The sequence below is a fragment of the Lytechinus variegatus genome, chromosome 4, assembly GCF_018143015.1.
Source record: "Lytechinus variegatus isolate NC3 chromosome 4, Lvar_3.0, whole genome shotgun sequence".
NCBI classification, from domain to species: domain Eukaryota; kingdom Metazoa; phylum Echinodermata; class Echinoidea; order Temnopleuroida; family Toxopneustidae; genus Lytechinus; species Lytechinus variegatus.
This window is the reverse complement of record NC_054743.1, coordinates 59408297-59430321: the sequence shown is the minus strand read 5'-3', so window position 1 is coordinate 59430321 and position 22025 is coordinate 59408297. Positions and strand designations below refer to the sequence as shown.

General features: G+C 37.1%; 2 protein-coding genes across 2 annotated transcripts; both read left to right on the top strand.

Annotated features, from left to right (window-relative positions):
* The first annotated feature begins 4030 nt into the window (after positions 1 to 4030).
* On the top strand, positions 4031 to 5710 carry LOC121412774. The gene has a single exon (XM_041605543.1). It carries the CDS (start codon positions 4451 to 4453, stop codon positions 5534 to 5536), a length of 1086 nt encoding a protein of 361 aa, XP_041461477.1. The 5' UTR covers positions 4031 to 4450; the 3' UTR covers positions 5537 to 5710.
* Positions 5711 to 16104: 10394 nt separating this feature from the next.
* On the top strand, positions 16105 to 18605 carry LOC121412773. The gene has a single exon (XM_041605542.1). The coding sequence runs from the start codon at positions 16256 to 16258 to the stop codon at positions 17276 to 17278; it is 1023 nt and encodes a 340-aa protein (XP_041461476.1). The 5' UTR covers positions 16105 to 16255; the 3' UTR covers positions 17279 to 18605.
* The last annotated feature ends 3420 nt before the right edge of the window (positions 18606 to 22025 follow it).

Genomic DNA, 22025 nt, shown 5'->3' with positions numbered 1-22025 from the left:
CTGCATTGCGCGCTGAAATCGTTAACACGACGATGCGCGTCGAAGCGAATTTGATTGCGGTACAGTATGGGTATTGGTGCATACCATTTTGATAAACAAAGCAACATTCTGTAGGCCTATACTCATTTGTTTATGTGAATGGAATATTTCATTATGTATTTTCGGTACATGTATAGGCCTTGAGCATTATAACGAGAGAGAGATAGCCTAATATACCTGAATATAGCTGAATATATAACTCTATTCGGAGCTGTCGGCTTTCATCATGTTCAAGGAAGCTGTTAATGTGTTTCTGTGTTTATTTTCATCACGTCTGTCTTGATTTCATATTTTTATTTTTTCTCATCCCTGCAATTAGATTCATTTTATTCCATAACACTATTGAGATCACACTTACAGGATATCATTATCCTTTCAGTATATGAGTTCATTGTGGGTTTTATAATATATATATTTTTTTACATATTGTTATTAATATCATATGGGTGCAGGGGTTTGATACAAAGTTTCCACAGTCGTGTATAATTAATGTAGGCCTATGGTTATGGCGGTGGAGCAAAAAAAAGGTGGTGCTTAGATGACAGTTTGTCAGAAGAATGGGCAATTCCAGTTGATTGTAAAGAGTCAATTTCAAACACATATCAAACGTGAATAATTATTTAAAAGCAGATGGATTTTCATATTTATAAATTCCATTCCTTAACATTCTAAAGAGGGTGCAAGTCCGAATTTGTAAACACTTCTTGAGCTTCTTCTTTTTTTATTATTATTTGATCGCTCTGTGAGCATGTTTTAGTGAGAAAATTGTGAATCGTATGCCCCCAAAATACAATGAATGAACTATTTGACTTTTCAAATGTTGATCTCATAGGTCACTCAAATTCATTCCAAATTGAATGGTTTCATCGTTAAATGGGATGAAATTTTGACGAAACTGGATGGAAAAACTTATGATATTTGGTTTAAGCATCGGAGGCGTAAAGTTCGTAGTATTGTCATGTTTGTAGCACGGTCTATCGCTGCCTCTCTCACCATGGTTTTCAGCTCTGTTTAGCATCATATCAGATAGCCATCTCCCTCGATGTATGAGACCAGACGATGCATGTCTCCTCAAGATGAAAGATGGAATCTATGCTCCGACATGGACTTTCAAAGTGCACTCAATCCTTCAGTCTCGGAGTATTTCCCAAAAATATCACATTTACAATGACTTGATGCACTGTAAAAACTCCGGTGTTGATTAAATACCAGACCGGAATGTATATATGTCCACACCAAGTGTTAAACAACAACAGTTTCATTTTGGTCTAACACCAGAAAGGTGAATATACAACACCAATTAATATTAAAACAGCATCGGTGTGATTCAAAACTGGTGTTGTTTCAATACTCTGATGTGGACAATAGCGTACCTACGGGGGGTGCAGTCTGCCCCCCCCCCTGACGAGTTTGAAGACCTTTTTTGTTTTGCTTGTCAATTTTTTTGGCGGTTTGCCCCCCCCCCCCTGTGGAAAATCTTAGGTACGCCACTGGGTGTGGACATATATAGATTCCGGGTTGATGTTTAATCAACACCGGAGATTTTGCAGTGTGGAATATAAATTTAACAAATTTCAGAATGTTGAAAGTATACACCACCCCGCCCTTGATTTTGGCTATTTTGTTAATAAATTTGTAGGGTATACGCGCGTACATCGCTCTGTAGAGAAAAATAAGAATGGTATCAACCTGGAATGCATGCCAGTCCCCCCCCCCCCCCTCTCCGTCCACTTCGACGAAAAAAATTCTTTGAGTCACCACCAGTGGGGGTTATGATGGTCTTATTGTTCATAATGTGAAAAGTTCGTGCTATTAAGCGGAATATTCATGTCATTAATTGATTTATCCTGGGGCGGCGGAGCAATTTTGAAAGTGGGGGGACACCGGGGAAAACGGGCATATTTTTTTCGAAAGGGGCATTATCTTAAAACAAAGGAAACAAAGGACTTATTTACAGTGGTGTATGAGAAAAAAAATGATGCAGGTAGATATGTCATATCACGTTGAATATAAAAAGAAGTTGCAGGCGAAGCGAGCGAGCAAAAACTGACACTTTTATAACAAAAAATCAAATTCTGTGAAAGATTTTGACAAAACAATCGAAATATATTCTTATATTTCACCCATCTCTCTTTCTTTTTCTGTCCTTTCTATTTTTCTTTGTGGTCGTGTAAAATTGGGGGAGGGGCAAGAGCTCCCCAAACACCCGCACCCCATCTGTGCGCCACTGCTTGTCGACCCCACTCACATGACTCATGAAACTGATTATTACAAGTGTTTCCTTCATACGTGGTAACATAAAAATAGTATATTATTTTCTTGTTTTAAAGGGAACTCGTTATAAAACGGCTCCTTCTCAGGTGAAAGAGGTACAGATTACGTTCGTGAGGGGCACTTTTCTTGAGTAAAGAAGGGCACTGATGCGAGAAATGGCGCCTGTTAAGAGGGCTCTTGCTAACGGCATAAAGTGGGTCATTCTTAGGTATGAAACGGGCACAAATCACGTTCGTAAGAGCATGGACCTATCACAAATATCCAGGATCGCCGCCCTGGATTTATCAAACAAATATGTCTACATCTGTTATACAGTGCATCCCAGAAAACACGAAACCGTAATTTAATGTAATTTTTGCCAACATAAGCATAAATTTGCTTCATGAGATGTACATCAATAAAATGATATGCTTCCATTCGTTCATCTGAAGCCCATCCAAGCGTTCATAATGAATGTATAAATGAGTAAGAACCATGGAAATTGGTGCTACCATATTTTCATTTGCATGAGCAAATGACGATCTCGAGAGGCGCTTTCACTGCTGTACTGTCTATTCGGAAAACAATTTCATAACTTTGTTCGGTACAGGGATGTGTTCAGACTATGATCACACGTCTGGTCGAGGCTATTATTTCTGCCGGCGAATTCGAATTTGGTTCAAAGGGAATCTGGGCGGAATCTTATTTAACAGACTGGAGAAATCTAATGTGTTAAGTTAATTATTGCTCTAGTAATTGTTTGAAGATGAAATGAGACATTAATTACATGTAATAAACTCCATACTACCTCTTTGTATATACTGATGATTACAGCAATTTTCTTTTCTGGGCGAAGTATGAAGGAACAAGCCCTACAAAAGATGAGTTTCTTGAAAACCCATGTATTATTGTTCGGTAACCATTGTTCATAAATCATGGTTCACTGACGGTTCACTGCATAATCTGGTTAGCTTAAAAAAATTGCATTATCAAATGGAACGATGCTTCCAATCTCGAACGACGTAATCCCTTTCAAATGAATGAATGCAATTTTTGATAAACATTCCGAGACTGATTTTGTTAGAATGCTATCAGTGATCCAGGAGCAGAGTTGTCTCATACAAAATATGCTTGTACAACCTAATGGTGATAATTTAACTCGGATCTGGTATTCTTAACAAAGCTGGAAATCATTTTATAAGGTAAGCACATTAATTAGACACGCGATGTGCGCTTGTTATCAAAGATATGTGGGAAAGTTACACATTAATGCAGTGGTTCTAGGTTCGAGCCCTGTCACGTTTGTTTGTATAGTGACGTTAAATGTCTTTCACAGACGTAAATATTCATATCTGATTGATACACATCGAAAAAATCCCAATGACACACATAGACACACACACCATGACACACCCAGACGCAACCTCTCTTACAACCCCATACACACATACTTTAATTTGCATGATTATCCCCCAGAAACGCACAGCATTGAACTGACCATTTGAAGACCCGTGTGTGCTTGAGCGCAATGGTGGGCATTGGAGGGTGTGTGTGGTGGGTGGATGAAAGTGTGACTGTGTGATGGAATGTTTATTTGTGTATTACCAAACATTCAGGTAAATCGAGCAAAAACTCTTTCTACTTGTCTTCTTCATGTAGACAAAGTCAAATTGGATTCATCTCACCTTCTCACAAGACTGTTGGTGACTTGGCGTGGCCTTGATCTTCCATCGCAGCACATTTTAAACTAAAATGGACAGTTGCAGTCTCCATAATTTTCAAACATATTCTATGAATCAGCAACCGCACACGACATAGCTCTGAATCGGAGATCATCATATACTGCAAGTTTTGTCAACTCGGACCAACGTCACAATTTCTACAAGTTGAATATCTTCAGAACCAGACGAGGGTCGAATACTGTCTTGGACAAGGTTCTCTCTGCAGGATCATCCCTTTGTATGTATGATGGAACACTTGTTGCACTAATACTCATGTACCTATGCGCTTATACCAGAACAAACATTCTAAAAGCAACTCGATACTTTTCGATCTAGAATTTTCTGAGAACGTTTTGTTTTTGTGAATCAAATGTATTTTTGCTGTAATATTATTATCCATTAATTGTTACTGTAGAAAAAACGCCATCAAACTAAACATGTCAAATGCTTACAATATGTTCACTTTTGTATTATGTTTTATCATTCTCATTGTTTTATCTAACTGTGAATCTGTACATAAAATACAGGGGGAAAACGTAACCTTGCACTTCCCATACCCATGTGACAACACAGAAGTCACATTACAACAATCAAATAGACGCCCCTTTTACAGATCTACGTTTGGGCCAGACTTGATTCTGCTGCAATTAGATCAGGTCGGAAGATTCACAGTTTATGATGGAAATAGCTCTGACTCTTGCTATGTAGATCTGATGATAAGTAATCTAATGAAAGATGATGAAGGCACATACATTTTGTTTGTATACAAGGATGGTGAGATACTAGGGGGTAATATACAGAGGATTTATTTGGAGGTAGGCCATCCCCCTGGTAAGGCTTCATGTGTCGTGGGTGATGAAATGGATGGCGACTGGGTCTCACTAGACTGTCAAGCCAATGCAGGGAGTCTACCAGGGAAAATTGTGTGTTACCAAAGTGGTGTGTGGATGCCTACTTTGGCCGGCCCTACTGAAACGGGATCTTTATTGAAACAGACCATCCTCATCAGACAATCGGGTCCTGTATTTTGCTGCTCATCTCTGATTGATGAAGACAGAGAGAGGTGCGAATGTAAAGACACTAGCCATTATCTGTCCGATGGCGACTACATTGACCCCTGTCCTACACCCAGTCCTACCTTACTTGCAAGGTCAACAGTCACGACAGTGCTGATTCCCTCCACTTCCACTGAAAGCAATCAAAGTAATCAATATTCCTCTTTGGCGCCCAGTACTCCAATACAGATGAAAGAATCAAAAGGCAACCAAAGCATTTCAGATTTGGCCATTGTTTTTCTTGTCCTCATGATCATATTGTTGGTCGTAGTGATTGTACTGGTCGTCTTCATATTGAAAACAAAGAACAAGTGTAATAAAAATGCTAATGATCCTTCAAAAACTGATAATTCTATGCCACTACTTAATGGCCATGTAATTAAAAGTCAAGCAACAAACGCGAAACATACAGAAAACCACTGTAAAGTTCAACATAGTAGTCCTACACGACCTAATGGAAATGTGTAAGTGTAGAAAAGGGCCGGGAAGCTGGGTTGATTTTACATAGCTTTTTCATAGCTTTTGTCATGATTAATTGAAACATGTTTGTTTGTATGGAATGGTAGCTTGTTTTGGCAGATTGTCCAAAAGGGAATTATGTATATGTATGTTTATTGTATAATTACATATTCATATATTATGAATTATAATAATATAGGGTATTTATATTGCGCACATATCCACCTTGTTAGGTGCTCTAGGCGCTCCTATATTACCCGGCTAAGCTAGGCGTTCATAGCGCACACAGCTTCTTAAGGAATTACTTCCTACCGGTACCCATTTACCTCACCTGGGTTGAGTGCAGCACACTGTGGATCAGTTTCTTGCTGAAGGAAATTACGCCATGGTTGGGATTCGAACCCACGACCCTCTGTTTCAAAGTCCGAAGACCAATCCACTGGGCCACAACGCTCCACAATTACAATTATGTGTATAATGTATATTAACATTCATATATTCTTCCGGTCGCATCCATTTCTCCTCTCTAAAAATCATGGTACTCATATAGTGTTCATGAAAAAACATACAATGTGACTTGCCACCCAAAAATAAAATATAGTCAACATGGGTTTGTTTTTTGTAAATAGCCAAACTAGTAATTGCTCTTCAAGAACCAAAAAGCGAAAAGTAACTAATAATACTAGTTCCTCTTCTTTACACTGTCAATACAATGAATAAAGTAGAAGAGATACAGCAATTACTTTGATACCTCTTTTCCTGAACTATATTTGGAAGTTTTACCGAGATAATATCGTGTACATGTCGTGCTTCAATGAACCACAAATCTACGCCTTGCATAGGTTCTCGTTTTTCGAAGCTCACTCCATGACTCTCCCCCTCTCTCTCTCCTCCCTCTGAATCTTGTGTGGGTGTGTGTTATTGTTGATGAATTTTGACAATTAAACCTCACCATGTGCCTTTTCAAGCTGAAAAATAATATAAAAGTTCATTTTTGGTGGCAGCCCACAGTACGTTTGAATTGTCCACAGATAATTTTATTGTGTTGATAATTTGAAGGAATCAATTACCACACTGTAAAAACCGTGGTGTTAAAACTGCTACCAATTGGTGTTAATAGAGGACCACTCCCTGAGGTGTTAAAATAACACCCTAGAGATTGAACATAACACCAAAGAGTGTAAATGTAACAACCATAGGTGTTGTAATATCCAGCGCTTAGAAACAATGCGTATTAAGCGCTTTATAAATATTGATTATTATTATTATTATTATTATTAATAACACATATAGGTGTTAAACTAATACTGTAAATCTAACACCTGTGTAAAATAACTGGTGTGGTCCTCTATGTACACCGGTTAACACCACAGTTTTTGCTGTGCATGATGATCTAACAACAACCCGTGACGGGATGCGTAAATAGAAGACCCTAGCAAGTTGGAGCTCAATTAATTGTGAGCTTGTACATACATTTTTTCCCAACATACATTTTTTTCCCAACACATCAATACCAGAGGCTACAATATCTTCCCCAAACCATGAATCCTACGATCCATGCTCAAACTATTGCTCTAGATTTGGTTTAAGCACGGATCCATGGTTTAAGTATACGTTGTTATTATTAATTGCCTTCAAGACTTTTTAAAATATTTCTATCTCCCTTCAGTTGAGCTTTCCCGTAATTGTGTGATACTCGCTATTCTTACATTTATTTTGTTTCTTTATGTATTCATAAAATAATGTGCCATCTTAATTTCTCGATGTGTAATATTCTTTATTCAGGTGTACATATTTTCAATGTATTTTACTGTTTAAACCTATATAGGCTTGCGGCGTATATTCAGAGTATATTGTAAAAATAACGAAATTTAATAAAAGTGATTGAAAAAATAAACTGCTTAATTGCTTGTTTTATTCTTCTATATCAGGGGCGTAGATAGCGGGGGGGGGGTGGGGGGATGCATCCCCCCAGAATTTTAGGTGGGGGGATGGTGTGTACAATCATCCCCCCCCCAGGTTTCTGTGGGAGAAGAAGCAAAACTATACAGTGATAAAGCAATGAATGCTACTTAAAATCAATCAATAATAATAGCAGTAATAATCATAACGTACAGCAATGACAAACATGATCAAAATTGGACTTTTATTCAGAGTCAATCATCTTATATGCATTTACAACTTGCAAGTTTTAAGTAATAACAACTGTCTTGCGTCGTCATATACATTTAAGGATCGTTATTCAGAGTTTCACCAAGTACATTTCCTTATAATAATTATGTATTTGCAAAGGAGATAAGTTCAAAATATTTCATTACAGATTTAAGAAAGTGTCGCTTAATCACTCCCTTTCAGAGCAATTGCTTTCATAACACATTAACACTGTTCAAACGAATTAATAAGAAATTACCTATACACATACACTGACCCTTTTTCCTGCTGGCCATGTCCTCAACCCCTACTTTGCAAATGAAAGGTGAAAATTTTCAGTCTCTAAGGAGCGAATTAGTAAATGAATGATTTTGGAATGAAATAATCCTTTTCTGTTAAGGACTGTTTTGCATAACTATATTGGGTGAAAATAAACGTCTTCAATTTTCAAGAATAAGTAAGTCGAGGCGCAATGTATTTCGGAATTACTTATACCAGTGATTTCTACGTGCGCAGTCTTCTAGGTTTGAAGATTATAAACTGTTACATTTCCTTACCTATGTTTTTATCATAATCATCATAACAAGGTACATAATAAGAAATGAATCGAAATTATAACAAGTTACTATCTATACAGTTTACTTCCGACAACCCGGTGAGGTTTATTTCATTTTCATACTTAATTCAATCAAGCCTTTGTAATCATGGTAATTTTAAACAGAGTGTGCTTATCATTTTAGTGTCCGCATATCTGCACGTGGATAAGAAATATAATGTTGAGCTTTTCTATTTTACCCCTATTACTATAATTGTAATTTGATATTTTTTAGTTATTTGGCTGTTTATTTGTTTATTCCTTTAGTTGTTGATTCATTCGTTTGATCATTAAGAATATCTCTACTTTTAAAAGAGTATACTACTATACTAGTAAAATAAGGAATACTAGTTATTCCAGATCATGTTTAGCAGGACTGTCATGACCAAGATGATAACTAGACATCCGACAAATGACATTTCTCTTATGATCATCTTTACTCATTGTCATTAATCAAACAAAAGATTACTGCCATGAAAAATGTGCAAGGAAGTTTGTTTATTACTGGATGCCCTGTTTATTGCTGAAAGCAAAGTGATTAAAAGACACACGAGATAATCCATGAGGCAGATCGTGTTATTTTGTTATCTTTAACTCGTCTGCTTTGGCCCATGATATTTAGTTTTTACCGGGTACGTTATCTCCTTCATTCTTTATATTTATATATTAATCATATATATATATATATATATATATATATATATATATATAAAGTATGACCCAGCTAGGGATCATCCCCACCCCCAGGTCTAAGGACCTGTCTACGCCATTGTTCTATATAATCTGTTGTCGCACTCATATTTTAATAACTTTTTAAAATATATACCACAAAAGTCTACTTCTTTTCAACAGAAAGTCACCTTTTTAATAAAGTAAGTTTGATAAAATTAAGATATAGGAGTGATTTTACAGTCAACTGAAAATTTATATGTGAAAATCTGATCAATATGTTTATTCATGCATGAGAGCAAAAAAATATCACTTTTTAAGAAGAATGACGAATTGTTAAAGCAACATTGCAAAAACTCCGGTGTTGATTTAGCACCAGCCTGATTCTATATATATCCACACCAGAGAAGTGTATAAACTACAAGAGTTTTGTTTTGGTCTAACACCAGATTGGTGATTATACCAGGCCTGGATTATACAAAATACCAGGCCTGGATTATACAAACACATTTCATCATATATGCTCTTGTTCAGCTATTTTCCGTGTTTTCATTTGTTTTCATTTTGAGGTTTTTTGGGGGAATTTGTTGAATGTCTCGAATGAATGGATGCATGGGCGGAAATCTGCCCCTTTAAAGGTAGGGGGACCAGGGCCTGGAAAATTTCGCAGCAAAAAAAAGAAGAAAAAAGGGTTATCACCCCAAATGTAAGGTCATTTTTATCTGAACATTTTGGCAAGCAAAATAATTTTTTTTAAAAGAAAGGTTATCCCCAAAATGTAATGTAATTTTTATCAAAATCTTACAAGCAAAAAAAAAAAGTAAATTAAGAGGCTTTTTTATAGGAGGAAATTATAATTTGTTTTAACAAATTTTCGGCATTACTCCTATTTGTTTAAGATCAGTATGCTCGATCTGTAATGAAAATCATAAGATCAGTATGCTCGATCTGTATGAAAATCATAAATCATAAGTCAGAAAAAATTGGAACCAGTGGGATTCGAACCTGCCATCTACTGCTTTCCGGGCAGCGACTCAACCACCAGGCTATTCTGGTTCACGGCTAAGCCACGATGAACTGGAATTCAAATACCCTCGATCCTCTTCTTTCTGACTCATTACTATTCAAATGCCGTCCGCCGTGGACAATAGATAGTAAATTAAGAGGCTTTTTTATAGGAGGAAATTATAATTTGTTTTAACAAATTTTCGGCATTACTCCTATTTGTTTAAGATCAGTATGCTCGATCTGTAATGAAAATCATAAGATCAGTATGCTCGATCTGTATGAAAATCATAAATCATAAGTCAGAAAAAATTGGAACCAGTGGGATTCGAACCTGCCATCTACTGCTTTCCGGGCAGCGACTCAACCACCAGGCTATTCTGGTTCACGGCTAAGCCACGATGAACTGGAATTCAAATACCCTCGATCCTCTTCTTTCTGACCCATTACTATTCAAATGCCGTCCGCCGTGGACAATAGATAGTAAATTAAGAGGCTTTTTTTATAGGAGGAAATTATAATTTGTTTTAACAAATTTTCGGCATTACTCCTATTTGTTTAAGATCAGTATGCTCGATCTGTTACTATCTATTGTCCACGGCGGACGGCATTTGAATAGTAATGAGTCAGAAAGAAGAGGATCGAGGGTATTTGAATTCCAGTTCATCGTGGCTTAGCCGTGAACCAGAATAGCCTGGTGGTTGAGTCGCTGCCCGGAAAGCAGTAGATGGCAGGTTCGAATCCCACTGGTTCCAATTTTTTCTGACTTATGATTTATGATTTTCATACAGATCGAGCATACTGATCTTATGATTTTCATTACAGATCGAGCATACTGATCTTAAACAAATAGGAGTAATGCCGAAAATTTGTTAAAACAAATTATAATTTCCTCCTATAAAAAAAGCCTCTTAATTTACTATCTATTGTCCACGGCGGACGGCATTTGAATAGTAATGAGTCAGAAAGAAGAGGATCGAGGGTATTTGAATTCCAGTTCATCGTGGCTTAGCCGTGAACCAGAATAGCCTGGTGGTTGAGTCGCTGCCCGGAAAGCAGTAGATGGCAGGTTCGAATCCCACTGGTTCCAATTTTTTCTGACTTATGATTTATGATTTTCATACAGATCGAGCATACTGATCTTATGATTTTCATTACAGATCGAGCATACTGATCTTAAACAAATAGGAGTAATGCCGAAAATTTGTTAAAACAAATTATAATTTCCTCCTATAAAAAAGCCTCTTAATTTACTATCTATTGTCCACGGCGGACGGCATTTGAATAGTAATGAGTCAGAAAGAAGAGGATCGAGGGTATTTGAATTCCAGTTCATCGTGGCTTAGCCGTGAACCAGAATAGCCTGGTGGTTGAGTCGCTGCCCGGAAAGCAGTAGATGGCAGGTTCGAATCCCACTGGTTCCAATTTTTTCTGACTTATGATTTATGATTTTCATACAGATCGAGCATACTGATCTTATGATTTTCATTACAGATCGAGCATACTGATCTTAAACAAATAGGAGTAATGCCGAAAATTTGTTAAAACAAATTATAATTTCCTCCTATAAAAAAGCCTCTTAATTTACTATCTATTGTCCACGGCGGACGGCATTTGAATAGTAATGAGTCAGAAAGAAGAGGATCGAGGGTATTTGAATTCCAGTTCATCGTGGCTTAGCCGTGAACCAGAATAGCCTGGTGGTTGAGTCGCTGCCCGGAAAGCAGTAGATGGCAGGTTCGAATCCCACTGGTTCCAATTTTTTCTGACTTATGATTTATGATTTTCATACAGATCGAGCATACTGATCTTATGATTTTCATTACAGATCGAGCATACTGATCTTAAACAAATAGGAGTAATGCCGAAAGTGTGTTAAAACAAAAAAAAAAGGTTTTCACCAAAAATGTAAGGTCATTTAGTCAAAAATACATGTATTATTTCGATTGTGAAGTGATGTATTTTGCTCCATCATAAAAGACCAAAAATAGTAGGGGGAATTCGATGTTATGCCCCTACTATTTTGGGTAGGGGGACGCGTCTCCCCTGTGCCCCCTGGGATTTCTGCTCATGAATGGATGTGTAGCCAGCACGTAGCATTTGTATGACATGAGCTCTCCCAGGTAGACACTTATTAATGACGTCATCCTCGAACCCTCGAGGTTGCACGGGCCTAATCACAACTGGCAGGCCATAGATATTCATTCGATTTTTAAATTTGATATTGCTGATTGACAAAAATGAATGAATATGACTGACAATCTAACACTGATTATAGGTAGGGTATACCTATATACTGAACTTACTTTTTCGAAATTGGAAAGATATATCACCACTATGGAACTATGTTTTTACTGGCGGAGGAATTAGGGTCATTTTACTCACTCAAGTGATGAACTTGTTGTTGTTGTTGTTTTGGCTTATACGGCGCGTGTCATTCAGTAGTGAATATTTGCGCCAACTTGTCATTCAGTAGTGAATATTTGCGCCAACTTGGTCCCGTCAGGTGTAGTCTTCATAAATGCTGATTTATTTTTCAAATGAGCCTGTCGAGGTACCCTTTTCTGGTCAGATATGGAATGTCAGACATTTATCCTATCTACTGGTAGTAAACATTCAACCCTCGAATTTCCTCCATATCTTTTATGAATTCTTTTTAAGTGCCACTTTGACACACCAGTCTATGGGAAATGAATTAGGCCTGTGAGCCCTCGAAAACAACTAGCAGCTTCCTGCATGGTATTAATTTGAGAGGCGTTTATAAAATCGATATTCTGAGTAACCTCTCTTCCCCTCTTCACTTCAACCTGCTACTACCCAAACCATTGCTACTCAAGCCATATTCAGCTCATCTCATCTGATTTGCAGTCTTTTTCAGAACTTCACTCACTTTCAAGAAAAGAATACTTCTAATTTTGTCTGTTCATTCTATCTCGTCTTTCCATTTCAATCTTTCTGCCTGTATATCCTTCCCTCCTTCATATTACACTGGTGAACCGTAAACCTTCTCTACGTTAAGCTTTGATAATCCGTCATATTTTGTGATTTGCAATCAATGTCAACTTTAATTCTCCTTGGTTCTAGTAGACGGAATCTTATTTAACAGACAGGAGAAATTTTATTTGTTACAGTTAATAATTGCTCTAGTGATTGTTTGAAGATAGAATCAGACATCAGTCATTACATGTACTAGATTTTAAACTGCCTCTTAGTATATACTGGTATATACTGATGATTACAGCAGTTCTCTTTTCTGGGCGGAGTTTTAAGGAAGAAGCCCTACAAAATAAACTTGCAAGATAAGTTTGTTGAAAAATCATTTTTGATAATATTATACTTTAATAGTATATATTATTGTTCAGTACTGCCATGAGGACGAAGTGTATTTCATGCGGAAAAGTGTTTTTATGACAATGATATCCAGAAACAAGCCCTTTAACTATGGGATGACGATCTAAAACCCGTCCGTACCCCCCCCCCCCCCCGAAAAATTAGATCGTGCCATTGAAATGAAGATTGAACAGTAGATGAAAACATATCTCCCATTGTTAGTTTACACGAAACACTCCACAAACTAAATAGGTGAAGGTATGCTATCCAGAGTGTTTTTTTTTCTTCCCTTTCTGGTTGACGACTGGAACATTGAAAAAAAACGAAAATCATAAATTGATAGTCCCTTTCATGTCAAATACTATACCGTTTACTTGTTATTTTTTTTTGGAGACAGTACATTCCCCCGTCTGATCGTATTCGGGATAACTACTATTCGTCATAAAAAGGGGACCAATCAGCGAGCGTAATCATTGTAACTGACACGTGGAAAATGTCGGTTCTTTTGCGGTCCGCTGCATGATTTGCATAAAAATACATTGCATTCTCAATTCAACAATGCTTCCAATCGATCTACTAATGAGTCCATACCCCTTTAAAAAGGATATGAATGCAGTTTTTGATAAACATTCCGAGACTGCAATTTGTTAGAATGCTATCATCAGTGATCAAGGAGCAGAGTTGTCTCATACAAATCTACATGTGTTATGCTTGTACAACCTAATGGTGATAATTTAACTCGATCTGGTATTCTTCACATACCTGGAAATGATTTTATAAGGTAAGTACATTAATTATAAAGAAACATTGTAACCTTTGAAAAAAAAGCATATCAAATGGCTCAACTTGCCCCATTTGTGGGGTAAGTTGTGCCACCTTCTGGGGTAAGTTGAGCCACAAAAACTATGTACAAAATGTATGCGGGAAGAACCGGCATGTCGTTTTTTTATTTAAAGTTTTTTCACTTGCTAATTCTCTTTAAATACTAACATCCTTTAAAAGTAAAAGAACTGTCATGTTTAATTTGCTCCGTTCTGCATGCATATCAATGGCTTTTTAAGGGGGGGGGTTATTATACATTACCATACGAATGACCATGGCTCAACTTGCCCCATGTTGGCTGGCACATATTATCCAAGTTTCAACTTCATGCGATATTTTCACATCCACACATTTATTATGCATCCATCATGTAAAAGACCATGTCAATAATGAGAATCCATACCTGGACTAACAATATTGTTCTTATTTCTTTATTATATTTAAAGACGTGTGTGGGTATAAAGCATGATCTATTTCATACCCTGTTTTTTACTTTTTTGGCTGAAATTTGTATATTCCCTCTTAAAAAGTACTCTTTGTTTCAAACTTGAAAATAATATGGTGGGGTTAAGGGTTATGTAATGGGTGATCAATGCATGACACCATCACAATGTCTGACTCATTCATTATTGGCCTGGGGGTGGTGGCTCAACTTGCCCCTATGCTCAACTTACCCCCGCCTTCCCCTATTTATTATCAAACAGTAGGGGAAGGCGGGGTAAGTTGTGACAGTTTTTGCTTTTTGCATGTTAGAATTGATATGATTAATAATGTTGTCGAAATAAGTACCTTGCCTTGAAATTTAATTCTTCTGAAATATTTTTCACCTATATATAACTTTCTATCCCCACACTGAAAGTCATCGTGACCTTTGAAAAAAACGATGTCAAATGGCTCAACTTGCCCCATATATGGGGTAAGTTTGAGCCACCTTCTGGGGTAAGTTGTGCCACAAAAACTATGTATAAATGTATGAGGGGAGAACCAGTATGTCAATTTGTTGTTCACTTGCTAATTCTCTATAAATACATACATCCTTTAAAAGGAAAAGAGCAGTCATGTAAATTTGCTCCTTTCAGCCTGCATTTCAATCGATTTTTATGGTTTGTTTGTTTTTTAAGATACATTACCATAGGAATTACCATGGCTCAACTTGCCCCATGCTGTTTGGCTCAACTTACCCCAGTCCGAACTTAGTGCGATAATTTTGTATCCACACATTTATTATGCGTCCATCATATAAAAGACTATGACAAGAATGAAGATCCATACCTGGAGTAATAATGTTGTTATCATGTCTTTATTATATTTAAAGACTTGTGTGTTTATAAAGCACTTATCTATTTCACACTCTTTTTTACTTTTTTGGCTGAAATTCATATTTTTCCCTCTAAAAAACTACTTTTTGTTTCAAAGTTGAAAACAATGTGGTGGGGTTAGGGGTTATGCTATGGGTCATCAATACATGACACCACCACAATGTCTGACTCATTCATTATTGGCCTGGGTCTGGTGGCTCAACTTGCCCCTATGCTCAACTTACCCCGCCTTCCCCTTAGGTAAATGGAGCATAAACTCTCCCTTCTTCATCATGCAGGGAAAGCAAATTGGATTCATCTCACCTTCTCACAAGACTCTTGGTGATTTCGTGTGGCCTTGGATCTTCAATCGCAGCACATCTTAAATTGAAATGGACAGTTGCAGTCTCCATGATCATGATGATTGTCAAACATATTCTATGAATCAACAACCGAACCCGACATAGCCAGTTCTGGACAGGGGCTCTGGATCAGAGTACATCATCTACTGCAAGTTTTGTCAATTTGGACCAACGTCACGATTTCTACAAGTTAGTGAATAACTCAAGAGTTACACGAACTCCGAACCCTTTGGGACATTTGAATTTAGGTTCAATCTCTGCAAGATTCATTCCTTTGTATACGGGTATGATGGAACCTGCTCATGTTTACCGGTGCATTAATACGATCATACTTTTTTACACTTGTACTAGAAAAATTGCTCCATGCCAGTACCATTCGATCTAGAAATTTTCAAAAAACTTTTTTGATTTTGATTGTTTTTTGTGAATCATCTGTAATTTTGTTATTCCTATTATTCTACATTGTTGTTAAAGAAATAACGTCGTCAAATTCAAAATGCCAAATGATTACAAAAATATGTTTACGGTTGGATTGTCTTGTTTCATAATTCTCATTGCATTAGGTTTATCTAGCTGTGAGTCTGAGCATAAAATACAGGGACAAAACGTAACCTTACACTTCCCATACCCATGTGACACCACAGACGTCACATTACAGCAATCAAATAGACGTCCCTTTTACAGGTCTACATCTGGGCCAGGCCTAATTCTTTCGCAATCTCAGGAGAAGAGATTCAAAGTTTATGATAGAAAAAACAATGATGATTGCTTTCTGGATCTGATAATAAGTAATCTAATGGGAGATGATCAAGGCACATACATTTTGTTTGTATACAAGGATGGTGAGATACTAGGGGGTAAGACACAGAGAATTTATTTGGAGGTAGACCATCCCCCTGGTAAGGCTTCATGTGTCGTGGGTGATGAAATGGATGGCGACTGGGTCTCACTAGACTGTCAAGCCAATGCAGGGAGTCTACCAGGGAAAATTGTGTGTTACCAAAGTGGTGTGTGGATGCCTACTTTGGCTGGCCCTACTGAAGCGGGATATTTATTGAAACAGTCCATCCTCATTAGACAATCGGTTCCAGTATTTTGCTGCTCATCCCTGATTGATGAAGTCAGAGAGAGGTGCGAATGTAAAGACACTAACCACTATCTGTCCGATGGCGAATGCCATGACCCATGTCCTACTCCCAGTCCTACCTTTCCTGAAACTACAACAGTGCTGATTCCCTCCACTTTCACTAAGAGCAATCAAAGTGATCAATATACCTCTTTGGCACCCAGTCCTCCCATTCAGATGAAAGAATCAAAATGCAACCAACTTAATTCAGATTTGGCCATTGTTTTTCTTGTCCTCATGGTCATTTCATTGGTAGTAGTGGTCGTACTGGTCGTCTACATACTGAAAACAAAGAACGAGTGTGATAAAAATACCAATCATACACCAAAATCTGATAATGCTAAGCCACTTCTTGATTTGCACGCAAAGACAAATAAAGCATTAAACACGTAAAACACAGAAAACCACTGCGAAGTTCAATTCCTTTCACAACCAAATGAGGATTATAGGACTATATAGAAAAGGCCCAGAAGGCTAGGTTGACTTTACATAGCTTTCTCCCATCCCCGTGCCCTAACTTATCTATACAGAATTGTGATCATTAGAATATGTAAATGACGAAGGGAAAATATATATGACAACTCATACAAAAAAATGTTTTATCATACCTTTTATCATAATGAATTGAAACATGTTGTTTGGACGAAATTTTAACTTCTTTTTAGCAGATTGTCCAAAAAGGAATTATATTACATATTCTCATATTTACATGTGCATAAACTAATCTAGTCTTTCTATCTCATTCATTTCCCTTCATCAAAAATCAAGATAGTCGCGTAGTGTTCATGAAAAAAATATGAAATTTGACTTGCCGCCCCAAAATAAAATTAGTCAACATTGGGTAGTTCTCTGTAAATAGCCAAACTAGTAATTGCTCTTCAAAAACTAAAAAGTGAAAAGAAACTAATCTGAATACTAGTTCTTTACAATAAGTAGAAGAGATACAGCAGTTATTTTGATACCTCTTTTCCTGGACTATACTTGGAAGTTTTAACGAGACTGCATATCGTGGACATGTCGTGCTTCAATGATCCACAAATTTAAACCATGTTGTTTCCTCATTTTTCGAAGCTCTCTCCCTCTCTCTGAATTTATTTCAATCACGTACTTGTATGGGTGTGGGTTATTGTTGATGAATTTTGACATTTTAAATATCATTTTAAACCTCACAATGTGCCCTTTCATGCTGAAAAAATAGTCTCAAAGTTCATTTTGGATGGGAGCTCACATGAAATTATGGTTGAATTGTCTAGAACTAAAATATTTTACAGTGTAGGTAATATTTTGTGGAAATCAATTACCTAACAATAACCCATAATGGATGCATAAATAGGAGACCCTAACAAGTTGGAGCTTAATTAATTTTGAGCTTGTACAAACATTTGTAATACATCAGTACCAGAGGCAATTATGTTTTCTTCGAAATATTGAATGAATGTTGGTTAAAGTGTACGGGATTAATATCACTTGCCTTCAAGATCTTTTTGATATATTTTTTGTTTCTCCTTTTAGTTTAGCTTCTCCCATAATTTTGTGATAGTTGCTGTTTTGATTTTTTTTGTATATTCAATATTGTACCATTTTGATTTCTTGATGTGTAATGTATTCTATTTATGTGTACATATTTTCAATGGATTTTACTTTTTAAACGCTACACATATTTGCGGCGTATATTCAGAGCATTTTGTAAAAAAGGAAATTCAATAAAGGTGTACGAAAGTTTAAATCTGCTTTAAATCGTGTTGCTTATTTTCTTACATTGTTTTACACTGTAAAACATATTGGGGAAAAATGTTCCATGAGGATAATTATGTGTCCAACCAACATTGGGCATTTCTTTAAGTCAATTTTATGTATCCAGTGTGATGAAAATTTTGCCCATTCTAAAGTAATTGCTGCTTATAACCTTACTGGACAATATGCTTCTCTCATTGGGTAAAATACCACCCAAAATTGGTTGGATACATACTTACCCTCATGGATCATTTTTACTCAATATTGTCACGGGTTATGATCCTTCATAGGTGAAGGATACAAAACCAATTTTTTTTCCAAGTTTTGGTTTGCAAAGAACACAATCATATTTGCGCTATGTATCATTGTTTTATTGGGATTTTTCGCAGAAAATTTCATTTGAAATTTATCCCCTCTGTTAAAATTTTTGGGAGTGAACATAATGTTACATGAATAGCAGGGGCGGATCCAGCCTTTCCTAATAGGGGCAAGGGCACCGGAAGCGGGGGGGGGGCAGGGGGCACTTGCCCCCCCCCCCAAATAAAATTTGGGGGGCAAAACGAGATTTTGCCCCCCCCCCCATGTGCCCCCCTGAAAGTAGAAAAATGATAAATTATATAAGGACAAAAGTAAACGAAGGCACTTCTCTACCTGAAAATTGTCATTTCCATTGTCAAAAATGAAAAAAAATTGCCCCTGACGGGGCAAATACATTATCATATTAAGCCTCGCGTCTTTTGACAAACAGTTCCTCTGTGAAACATACCTTTGATAAGCCCCTTTTCCATCTTATTACAGTGTGATAACGTTTAACCTTTTAAAGGAGAAATGTATTGATTATGAATGTGGTCTTATTATATATCAATGGAAAGGTAATGATGTGGGGATTATCAGTGGGTCATTCAAAAATACCGAAAATAATACAAGAGGTGAAAATCGCCGATTAAAAAACGCTAAAATGCCTCTCCGAAATATGCCTCGCATCGGTCTCTGAATTGACTGGAATTTGATGACGTCACTGTCTGTACGAGAGGCGTGATTGGCTCTCCCACGTGAAGCTCCACTTGCATGCAAAACCTGTCGCGTTGGTACGTTTTCTCCACACTGTCACTGAATACTTCGATCCCGAAATGAAAAAAAACCCCAGAATTTTATCTAGATTTGGATTTAAAAGTTGATGATTTTAAAGATGAAGAGAATGATGATGAAGTGAACAACAAAGTGACGTAGTTGGAGGTAAATTGGGGGAATTACGCCGATGATGATGATCATGAAAATTCAACTTGCATGACGATCACAAGTCATGTACATGCGGATTCGCTACCAACTCATGCAGCTGCTGCTACAAGTGCTAGCCACACTGCGCGGGCCAAATTAAATCCATGAAAATGAATAACCACATCCAGACAGAGTCTATCATAAGAAGAAAAATAATGATATAACTGTACTTATACAAACAAGTGAATAATCCGAACCTGAAGGCAAATCAACTCAACGAATAGCAGCAGATGATATGCACCGACGATAAACTTCATGTGGCTGGGATAGATTGTCACTCGTTCTGTTAGATGTAATTTTTATCTCTTTAATTTGACAAAATTACGAAACTCGGGGAATTATTTATCTATATAAAAATATAGTAACATCTCTTATTATTTTTTGAATTACGAAAAAACCTTTTTGAAGGAAAACGTTGAGGTAAACTAAAATTACATGTAAAACATGTGTAGCTTGTATGTCATTGCAAACAAACCATCTCAAACATGCACGGGACGTACCGGTATTCCTTCCTTGCTCGCCTTGCTGATTGAGAGCTGTGCAACACGTGCATAGATCTATTCTCTCAGTCAAGGCGAGCAAACAATACGGCATGTGTTGTTGTGATGGTTTGTTTACGATCACATATGTATGGAAGCTTAAAAGTGCCACCGAGATGTTAAGATAATTATCTCGGGAAGTCGACATCTTGATAGCAAAAGATAAGATGACGAGATCCTGGATCTCATCATGTCAACATCTTGATAGCAAAAGATAAGATGACGAGATCCTGGATCTCATCATGTCAACATCTTTTAGAAGAGATGATGAGATGACAAGATCCCGGATCTCATCATGTCAACATCTTTTAGAAGAGATGTTGAGATGACAAGATCCCGGATCTCATCATGTTGACATCTTTTAGAAGAGATGATGAGATGACAAGATCCTGGATCTCATCATGTTGACATCTTTTGGAAGAGATGATGAGATGACAAGATCCTGGATCTCATCATGTCAACATCATTTAGAAGAGATGATGAGATGACAAGATCCCGGATCTCATCATGTTAACATCTTGTAGAAGAGATGATGAGATGACAAGATCCTGGATCTCATCATGTTGACATCTTTTAGAAGAGATGATGAGATGACAAGATCCTGGATCTCATCCTGTCAACATCTTTTAGAAGAGATGATGAGATGACAAGATCCCGGATCTCATCATGACGACATATTTTAGAAGAGATGATGAGATGACAAGATCCCGGATCTCGTCATGTCGACATCTTTTTAGAAGAGATGATGAGACGACAAGATCTCGGATCTCATCATGTCGACATATTTTAGATGAGATGATCTGACAAGATGCTTGCACCTGCACGCATTAACACTGACAGGAAGTTGGCTAGATATTCGATTTTCGATATTCAAACTGTGAAGTTGGTTCGATATTCAAACGCGGGTTAATTTTCGATATTCAAAATTAGGGGCTTTCAATTAAGCTAAATAGGGGGTTTAACAGGTGCAGCACATATCGGGCAACCATAAATACACTGGCTTGCCCTAAGACGAGGACATTTAGGGGACAAGGTCAGTGAATAAAAGGGCATGAGATTTTTAATTTTTTATTTTTTTATCTTGTCATCTCATCATCTCTTCTACAAGATGTCAACATGATGAGATCCGGGATCTTGTCATCTCATCATCTCTTCTACAAGATGTCAACATAATGAGATCCGAGATCTTGTCATCTCATCATCTCTTCTACAAGATGTCAACATGATGAGATCCGGGATCTTGTCATCTCATCATCTCTTCCAAAAGATGTTGACATGATGAGATCTGGGATCTTGTCATCTCATCATCTCTTCTAAAAGATGTTGACATGATGAGATCCGGGATCTTGTCATCTCATCATCTCTTCTAAAAGATGTTGACATGATGAGATCCGGAATCTTGTCATCTCATCATCTCTTCTCAAAGATGTGGACATGATGAGATCCAGGATCTCGTCATCTGATATTTTGCTATCATGATGTCGACTTCCCAAGATAATTATCTCAACATCTCGGTGGCACTTTTAAGCTTCCATACATATGCTACACAATGATGGGGATGATCTTTTACATCTAATTTTAATTTACCT